This window comes from Gambusia affinis, linkage group LG06, assembly GCF_019740435.1.
Source record: "Gambusia affinis linkage group LG06, SWU_Gaff_1.0, whole genome shotgun sequence".
Taxonomy (NCBI): domain Eukaryota; kingdom Metazoa; phylum Chordata; class Actinopteri; order Cyprinodontiformes; family Poeciliidae; genus Gambusia; species Gambusia affinis.
The window spans coordinates 30,844,544-30,854,270 of NC_057873.1; the positions used below are offsets into that span (position 1 = coordinate 30,844,544).

At 39.5% G+C, this 9,727-nt stretch overlaps 1 protein-coding gene across 2 annotated transcripts; it reads left to right on the forward strand.

The window, feature by feature from the left end:
- The first annotated feature begins 80 nt into the window (after positions 1-80).
- Positions 81-7,817, forward strand: LOC122833113 (aldehyde dehydrogenase family 3 member A2-like). 2 transcript variants are annotated; one of them, XM_044120421.1, is made up of 10 exons: positions 81-188; positions 1,245-1,408; positions 1,519-1,750; positions 3,377-3,462; positions 3,679-3,887; positions 5,862-5,979; positions 6,086-6,227; positions 6,312-6,478; positions 6,563-6,662; positions 7,191-7,817. In XM_044120421.1, exons 2-10 carry the CDS (start codon positions 1,253-1,255, stop codon positions 7,502-7,504), a joined length of 1,524 nt encoding a protein of 507 aa, XP_043976356.1. In that variant the 5' UTR covers positions 81-188; positions 1,245-1,252; the 3' UTR covers positions 7,505-7,817. The 2 variants fall into 2 exon arrangements, with proteins under 2 accessions (XP_043976356.1, XP_043976355.1); XM_044120420.1 differs by having other exon boundaries at positions 6,312-6,662.
- The last annotated feature ends 1,910 nt before the right edge of the window (positions 7,818-9,727 follow it).

Here is a 9,727-nt window from a genome sequence, read left to right on the forward strand (position 1 = left end):
ATGTAATTGCTGAATGAAAGGATGGGAGGGAGGGGGGAGTGATGCAGACTCGGTATCTGACCCCAGAGCTGCGCCAGTGGCAGACGGCGCACACAGGTCAGTTGGAGAGCAGGAAGCCTCGCAGCGGGACAGGAACATTCAGCTCATATCTGACCAGATCAAGCTCCAGTCCGGCTGCAGTGAGTTCGGTACGTAGACACGCTTCATGGACCAGCTTCCATAGTCAGTGTGGGCTCAGACACATTAATATTTTAGGGCTGAGAGATGCAATGCAACAGATAAAAATGGTTTTAGTTGACCTACGTTGGTGAGATGATGCAGACTCAATTTAATGTAATCTGTTATATTGAGAAATATGATGTCATAACGATGCTTATCGGGAGTCTGAAAGTCAATTTTTCTACAGAAATGTGGGGTTCATTGCACTAAAAGCCTGGATTGTACAGGCTGAATTATTGGTTTGATCTAGAATCCTGAGTTCAGTTTTCAACCTAGCAGATAGACGTAACACTAAGGGTAATAAACCTGGATTTATAAACAGGCAATTAGTGGTTAAGATACATTTTTACATGTAGCTTCATTTATTTATGCAACTAAGATAATGTCAGATAGACAATAAAGGACAAAAACATCATGACCACTAAGACGTTTTTACTGACAAATCAATTTGAATTTACACTAATAAGTGTTCTATAAAGCACATGAAATCAGTTTTATGTCTGTTCTTGACGTAACTTTACTAAATAATTACTTTAATTTTTAAGATGGCATAACCGATGATGAAAAGGCAGTGGTAGAGATCAAGATGTTACCAGAACAAAATGAACTGAATTAGAACTTGAGCTCTAATTCAGTTCAGTGGAAGGACTGGGGTGATTCCTGTATCTTCTTTTTCATTCATTACTTCCAGCATTGTGTTCATGTTTATGTAAGGCTGATGTTTTAAGCAAATTTTTTGAAGCCATTTTATCTGGTTTAAGTCTTTTACTCAACAAGCACTTTGATTCATACTTTCATTAAATATATTAGTTTATTGCTAAACTAATGTATTTGTATTTTAGTTTTCTTCTCTATTTTAAAATAAACTGAAACCCCTCTATATTTGCCTTTAGAAACTGTAAATGTGAGAATAACAACCCCCTGGCTGCCAAAAAGCAGCCAGGGGGTTGTTGGTTGTTGGTTCTTACCTGTCCAGGGTGTAAACACTGCTGGAGACCCACGGTCTGGGCCTTGTCATTGAGCAGGTGACTGGATGGAAAGGCAGCTGTTACAGCGGGCCAAGGAGGCCTTCGTCAGTGGCAGGGCTCGACCTCTAGAGTTCAGACTCCAGCAGCTTCACGCCCTGCAGAGGATGATCATGGAGAAGGAGACTGAGATTTCCACTGCTCTCAAACAAGACATCAACAGGGTGAGAGGACACACAACTGCTGGAGCACCAAACATGCATGTTCATACACACACAGAAGAGTGGTGTATAGCTGGGTTTGGTTCCATGCCGTACATCTGGGTTTTCCACAGAGCCAGTATGACACGCCTCTCCTGGAGCTGATCGGTATTGAGAATGAGATCAAGCTGGCCATAGAGAAGCTTGCACAGTGGGCTGCTCCTCGTCCTGTAGAGAAGAACCTCTTTACTATATCGGATGAGGTCTACATTCAGCCAGAGCCTCTAGGGGTGGTTCTCATCATTGGGGCCTGGAACTACCCCTGGGCTCTAACTCTGATTCCGCTGGTTGGAGCCATCGCAGCGGGTAGGAGCTTCTTTTACTTTCTGCTTCTGATTTTGGCTGCTGAAAAATCAGCATGCAACCCAAAGTTTACATCAACAAATTCAATGCAAAGTGCTAAATACACATCACCACTGGATGTGCATTTAGGTGTGGACTTTGAATGGACCATTCTAAGACTTTAGATCTACATCATGCCCTTGTAGCTGTGGATGTAGGTTTAGGGTTTCAGGTCTGCTGACATGTTTTTTTCCAGCACTGCCATACATCTGCCCCACCTCCCATCAACTCAGGTTAGCTTCCTGTCCCCGCTGAAGAAAAGCAGCCCCAAATTATGACATTGCTACCACTATGTTACAACTCTTATAAACAATATGTTTTGTTTTTTACACATTTATTAAAACTGCCACTTTGTCATGACAATATGATATGAGAGAAAATCTGACAAAATCGAGCTTCTGTGTCCCACTACCAATGGTGTATGCAGAAATACACCATTTGATCAGAAACAACCAATCAGAGTCAGGAGGAGGGTCTTACCGCTGACCTTCAGGCTTGTGTTCAGGCTACTTAATGTACTAATGGTGGAGAAGCAACTTACTATTTCCAGAAAACTGTTCATCCAAGCTTACTAGCCTGTGTGTCCACCTCTGGTTTTGGTGTGGGTAACTAGCTGTAGCATAACAGAGAGCCAGGGGGTGCACATGAGGGTGATTGACAGCTCTTTCACTCCTGGCTCTTATTGGTTGTTTCTGACTGAGCGGTGTATTTCTGCAGATGGGAGTAGGACCACAAGGAGAACATAGAGGCGCTACATTTTTTTCAGATTAGCTGTCTCATGTGATACTGCCACAATGTGGAGACAAATATGACTTTAACAAATGTGTAAAAAACATATTTATAAAAGTTACATACTGCAGCTTTAAAGAGGTGATTTGTAATATTGGTTTTTAGCCACACACTGTTGAGTATTTGCAGTAGTTGATGTTTTCTGGCCTGAACTCCTTCTTCCACATGTTCCTGTCTCCACCTTCAGATGATGGATTGATCAGAGCTCTGTGAGAGACATTTATATCTTATTTTATTTTAGAGCCTAAACCTGCTTTAAACTTCTCCAGAATTTTTCCCACAACTGTCCACTGCGTGGCTTTGTTTTCATATTTGTTCTATAGTGTGTAATAATCTTTACATGTAGAACAGCTGCATTTATACTTATATTATGTTATACACAGGTGTACTTTATTTACTACAGAGCCTTCAGAAACTGATTGGTCAGCCTGGATTTTCATTAGTGGTATTGGAGTAAAGGGGGTTTGAATGCGATTGTATGCCACAACCTTCTTTGTGGCATACAATCTTTCTTTATAATTTTTCAAAAAAGTTTAATAACTATGTACCATTTTCCTTCACCTTTACCAGGACATGCTGGATTGTGTTGATGATAAAATCTTTTTTTTTAAAATAATCCAATGAGGTTTTTGTCTCAAATAATATGAAATGTGAAAAGTTTATGAAGTATGAACCCTTGTATGAACCCTGCAACAACTGTACAAACTTCACTTGATACCCCTCCCCCCACTCCCTGGCCAGCATTCTCATCCTCCTACTGTCCCTGCTCTGCGTCACTCTGTGATTTCATCCCATTCACAGGCAACGCAGCTGTGGTGAAACCGTCCGAGTTGAGCGAGTGCTCGTCCCTCCTGCTGCATACACTGCTGCCTCGCTATCTGGACAAGGTCTGAACACCCACTGCTAGTGTTGATAAGATAATGTTGGACGAAAAGGCTGTTAAGTCTCCACATAGCACAGTTTATCACTGAGATTAATTTATCTCTTTTTGATGGAGCTCAAGAATCAGGAGTCCTGATTCTTGAACATGATTTTTCTTTATTTCACTCAATGAGTACAGCATTGAGTACTCAATGAAAAGAAAATATCTTGTTTACCTCCAGGATCTGTACCCAGTAGTGACAGGTGGTGTGTCAGAGACCCAGCAGCTGCTGAGGCTCAGGTTTGATCACATATTCTACACGGGTGGCAGTACAGCAGGCAAACTAGTGATGGAGGCTGCAGCGCGTCACCTCACCCCTGTGACCCTGGAGCTGGGCGGGAAGAGCCCCTGCTACATCGACAAGGACTGCGATGTCAGGACGGCCTGCCGGTAACACTTTCATCACCAGCACACTGCTGAACCGATGTAGAAAAAGTACAAACTTTCCTGGAGATTTTAGACAAATAACACATGATAGAGAATCAGACGGCTTTTCCATCTTTAGGTGTCAACTTTTAAAAGGGCAGTATCATGTAAAATCCACTTTTTTGAACTTTACATCATGTCCCTCATTAAAAACATACCTGGAGTTTTGCTTTGATTCTTTCATGCATATTTGAGAAATCCTTCAATCTCCATGGCAACCATGCAGCTGTGCAAAACACCTGGGTGGACCTAGCCCAGCATTGAATGCTCAACTCCTCCTCTGAGCTGCAATTCCAAGCTTCTGCCTCAGGATAGCCCCCTCTGTGACTCTCCCACTCAACTCCTTCAGACTAGCCAGCAGCAATTAGTAAACACCTGGTGAACATCTTCAAACATTGTTAAAGGGTTAATAGAGGAGCCATGGTGGAGTGTTGGAAAGGGAGGCTGAATGCTGAACAAAAGACCAGGGCTAATGCACTGTAAAAATGAACTTAGGGGGTTATCAGATTAACAAAAGAATATCATGTACTTTTAACTAAATAATTTAATGTTTCAAACAAAAACCTGATAAAATCATGTTGGATAAACAAAAAATTCAACAACTTCATGTTTATGAAATTTAATCATGTTGAGATAACATGATTCATTATAGTCAGACTGATATAGTGCTGAAGCCGAGTGAAATCACAGGATATCACACAAGTTCACGCGAGACATTCGTTTTTGTCTCAACTTGAATAACATATTCAAGTTGAGATAATGTGATTCAATTTAGTCAGTTTTAGGGGATCACGAGAGATTATGTGAAATAACTGTTTCGTGCCTGGAAAGACTTCAAAACGGTTTTAGTTACACATTAAACTAAAAAAAGTCTTTTTTTACAAAAATACTTTTTTAAAGAAAAGTCTTTGAATTAACGTAATTAAATCATGGAAAGGATTTTCACACGATTAAATAGCTTTCTTTCAGCATGAAGCATGTTTGTTGAGCTAACTTAATTTTCATGAGTTGGATCAACTTAATAAGTAGTGTGAAGGTATCACAGTAACATAAGTTGGCTTCTCCAGCATGCTGTGGTGGCGCAGGGGTTTAGCACACTGCACGTTTGGAGGCCTTAGACATTGCTGGTTTGACTCCCGGTCCTGGCGACCTTTGCCGCATGTTCTCACCCTGTCTGCCTACTGTCTCAAAAAAATATGAGCCACTCTTTGGAGAAAAAATAAAAAAGGAAAAAAAATTTGGTTTCAACTAAATTGCCATTAATCTTAGTCAAGTAAATTATTTGGTTTCCAAAGCATTGCAAATTAGTTGGGCTGGTTCTTTTAAATTACATTGGGTCTAACTATAGTAAATGAGTTGAATCAACCTTAATAAATTAAATTGAGCCAATACATTTGCTTTAAATTGGAATAACCATAATATATTAAGTTCAGCCAAAACTTAATAGAATAACCATAATAAAATAAGTTGAGCCAACTCATTTTATTTAAATTAGAATAACTATGATATATTAAGTTCAGCCAACACGTTTGATTTGGAATCAACCATAGAATAACCATAATAACATTAGTTGACCCAACTCATTTGATTTAAATTAGATTTACCTTAATAAATTAAGTTGACCTAACACATTTGCTTTAAATGGGAGTAACAGAATTACATGGTGCTGAAATAAAGCAAAAATAATCAGGTGGAAAACCTTTTCATGATTTTTTTATGTTCATCCAAAGAGGTATTTTTTTCAGTGCGAGCTAACAGGTTGCAAGTGTTGGTGAGAGAGCAGAATGCTGACTGAAGAGTGCATTTTGCATAATATTGCTCCTTCGACATTTTCAAGCTGGTATTGACTGGAACCTTCAGCTGGCATCACTACGTATTCTTCCATTGCTTTCTAAAGCATTTCAAAGATTCCCCCAGTAATGACTGTTCTGTTTGCAGGCGCGTCACTTGGGGAAAGTTTGTGAACTGTGGCCAGACTTGCATCGCTCCAGACTATATTCTGTGTGAGCCCTGCATCCAGGGCCAGGTGGTTGAATTCATCCGACAGACTCTACTGGTAACACATCAGCTTTGACCTGCTGTTAGTTTTACATTAAACTGGGCAGTATGAAGCTTTATTGAAACCTTTTTTTTTTTTTTTTTTTTTTTTTTACTTTTCACAGGAATTCTATGGTGCTGATCCGAAATGCTCGCCTGATTACGGCCGAATCATCAACCAGCAGCACTTCAGCAGAATCATGAGTCTGATGGAGGGATACACTCCTGTTGTTGGGGGGCAGAGTGATTCCTCACAGTGCTACATTGGTAAGAGGAGGCATTTTAAATCACTGTTCACGTTTCTGTTTTCATTCCAGTTTTATGAACTGAACTATATTCTTCCTTTGACAGCCCCAACGGTGCTGAAGGATGTACCCCCCCACTCCAGGCTGATGCAGGAGGAGATCTTCGGCCCTGTCCTGCCAATAGTCACAGTGAGCGACATGGAGGATGCCATTAACTTTATCAATGAGAGGGAGAAACCCTTGGCTCTCTATATCTTCTGTTCTGACCAGAAGGTGGGGCTCACTAAACAGAAAACAACTTTTAGACTTTTGGACCTTTCTCTTTGTGACTCTTGTGCTTCCTTCTATCTGACCAAGGCAATAAAACGGATGATTGAGGAAACCACCAGTGGAGGAGTGACAGTTAATGATGTCATGATGCACTACACAATCAGCTCACTCCCATTTGGAGGCGTTGGTGAGACTCATGACAAGCAGTTTTATTGAGTCTAATTAAAGAATGTCTTCAGAAAGCTCTTTGTAGATATTTGGTCCTGTAGTGTAATAAAGCATTTACATAACATAAATCATTTACATAATGACACAAGGTAGTTTAGCTTGGAGAGCTCCACCTACGGTTTTCCAGTACAGGTTTGTTTATCTCTCCTTTTCAGTCCATCCATCCATCCATCCATCCATCCATCCATCCATCCATCCATCCATCCATCCATCCATCCATCCATCCATCCATTCATCCATCATCATTTTATGGATTTAACCGACCCACATGCAGACATTACGCACAGGGAAAACAGTTTGAGGTGATTTATTGACAAAAAGGAAATAGAAAGTGTTTGGGGAACTCTGGAGGATGCAGGAAACTCAGGTTTCCACGGAGATGCACACGGTTAGGTTCGATCCGGGAAATGCAATTGAGAGATTTGAAAGATGAGTCTGATTCTCTTGCTGAGTCCTGTCTCTACTTGTACATGTGGACCCTCTCCAGGCCAGAGTGGCATGGGTCGTTACCATGGCAAACACACCTTCGACCAACTGAGTCACCAGAAAGCGTGTCTGATTCGCTCGCTGAAGATGGAGAGGGTAAATCTGGCACGCTATCCTCCCCAGGACCGCCGGCGAGCGCGGAGGGTCCGCATGGCCCTCAGGTCTCCTCTGATCGACACGTCGAAGAGGACGCTCATCTGGGCCGTTGTGGCCACCATCCTGGGCATCGGCCTGTTCATCACTCTGTTGGTCATCCTGCTCATAGCCGCTGGCCTTAACTGCACCTGCTGGTATTGGAGAGGCTTCTATAACTAGCAGAGCTACAGAACCACTTCCCTTCACAAACTCTTTCCAAAGATTTAAGAAATGCTGCAGTGATTTTACACTGAGATCAGTTTGGAGTAGAGATGTTTTAGAGATTAATGTACATAATTGTTTAATCTAACTTTGTTTCCCCCTGTTTCTTAATTTTGTGTTGGAGGTTTTGGCTCAGCAACTAAATAACATTAGCTCAGTCATTACTGTTGTAAATGGTTCTTTTCTTAAGGAAATAAATTCTAAACAAACAAATCATACACTGTGATTTATGTATGTGTTTTTGTTTTCAAATAAAAGATTTGATACATTATCCTTGCTTGACAATGTTTAAAGTAATCTGACATGAAACTAATATTTTTTATACAGCGCCTGGAAAAAGTATTCATACTGCTTGAACTTTTCCATGTTTTTGTCACAATTATCATGGACATCTGTGTATTTTATTAAAATTGTAAGTGACAAACCAACACAAATCTGGGCGTAATAATGAAGTGAACATTTTTGCAAAATGAAATTCTGAAAAGTGTGGTGTGCATTTGTCCCTAGCCCCTTTTTATCCAACACCTCTAGATAAAATCCAGTGCAACTAAATGCCTTCGGAAATCACCAAACTAATAAATCAGTCAGTGAAGCTTAATATTTTGAACAATATTAAGACATATGAGTACAACACAAACTGCTTTGCACAGGTTCAACCAACCGGCAGATATAAAAAAAAAAAAACCCCTCTAGAAATCATCCAGTTTAGTCAGGTACAGATCTATTCAATACATTAGAGTATTACTGAAATTCATTTCAGGAATTTTATCACTTACCTAATCACATTATATGTTAATTACACAAATGGATGTTTGAAAGTCTTTGTTCATTATGGTTATGGTTCACTTACATTTAATGAAAACATGTCATTTAAAATTTGAATATCATATAAAACCAATAAAAAAAGCATTTTAATATAGAAATGGAAACTCAATGAAACAAGTTTTAACACCTGCTTAAAGGTTGTTTTCAAAAGACATCTGACAAGCAAGATGTCTTGCACATCAGGAGATATGTTCTAATTTGTTGAATAGTGTATACATCGCCTACTCACACGTGTCAATAGGCAACATATACATGTTGTCCAACACATGTTGTCTCAAAGTACCTTAATACTTTGAAGACAACAACATGGCATCACTGTGTGTGATTGAAATGTTGTCTCAAAGTAATGTAATGTACTTTGAGACAACATTTCAATCATACACACAGATTTAAAGTCACAGATATTCTATTAATGAGATGAAGCCAAAAAGAATAGACTCTAATTATGAATTTTGTAATCCCTGGATAAATGCAGCTGTTCCATGATGAGACGCTGGAGTACATTAGAGAACAAAGAGCATGATGAAAGAACATGAAAGGAATAAAGTGGCTGAAAGCAGGGTTAGGTTGACAGGCCATGATGGGAAGATAGAGATAAACAGAGACCTACACCCTACTTTGTGCCTAGGTCTAGAAATATGGTTCTACAGTGTATTGACAATATATTGATTCGGAGTACAAATGCAAATTTACCTTTTGAGGTTTGTGTTTTTAACAATTTACCTCACATCTCACAGTTATGTACTACTTTATGTTAGACTTCAAACCCAACAGTATTAAAATTTGATTTTGTGACCTATCAAAATGTGCAAAGGGTACAGTAAAATATTTTTACATAAACTAGGTGCAATCCAGTTTGATCAGTTTTAATAGAATTTATGTTCATCTCTGACCCACAACATATAAATCTAACATAGTAGTTAGATCAAACTGGATTCCCGTATCCAACAACAGACAGATAGTTAATCCTTCTACAAATAGAAGACCTTCACTTTTTAACATTTTCAATCTTTGGAAAATCTAGAGGCACAACAGTTTGTGTCTGCAGTACAATGCTACATTTTTGGAATTACACACTTCCTTTTGTTTTCACTAGATGGTATCATTGAGCTATGTAAGAGAAGACGGAGCTCTTACAACAGTCATGGAGGATTTCGCCATCCTTTCCAACAAATCCTTCCTTATAGCAGAGGAATTTTCTTTTTATCCAAAAATGAAGCTATCAAGTTGGCAAAAGACAGCTAATCAGTATATTTCCAGTTTTTGTGTCATGAATGTTAACATTTAGCTTGCTAAACATGTCTGATCTTAATTCATAGACATCAGATGGTTATAAAACGGACCAGATAAATAGGC

Coding starts and splice junctions, on each gene's coding strand:
- LOC122833113 (XM_044120420.1), top strand. CDS start 1,253: ATGGAAAGGCAGCTGTTACAGCGGGCCAAGGAGGCCTTCGTCAGTGGC. Junction 5,980..6,085: donor TCATCCGACAGACTCTACTG/GTAACACATCAG, acceptor TACTTTTCACAG/GAATTCTATGGTGCTGATCC. Junction 6,228..6,311: donor TTCCTCACAGTGCTACATTG/GTAAGAGGAGGC, acceptor TTCCTTTGACAG/CCCCAACGGTGCTGAAGGAT.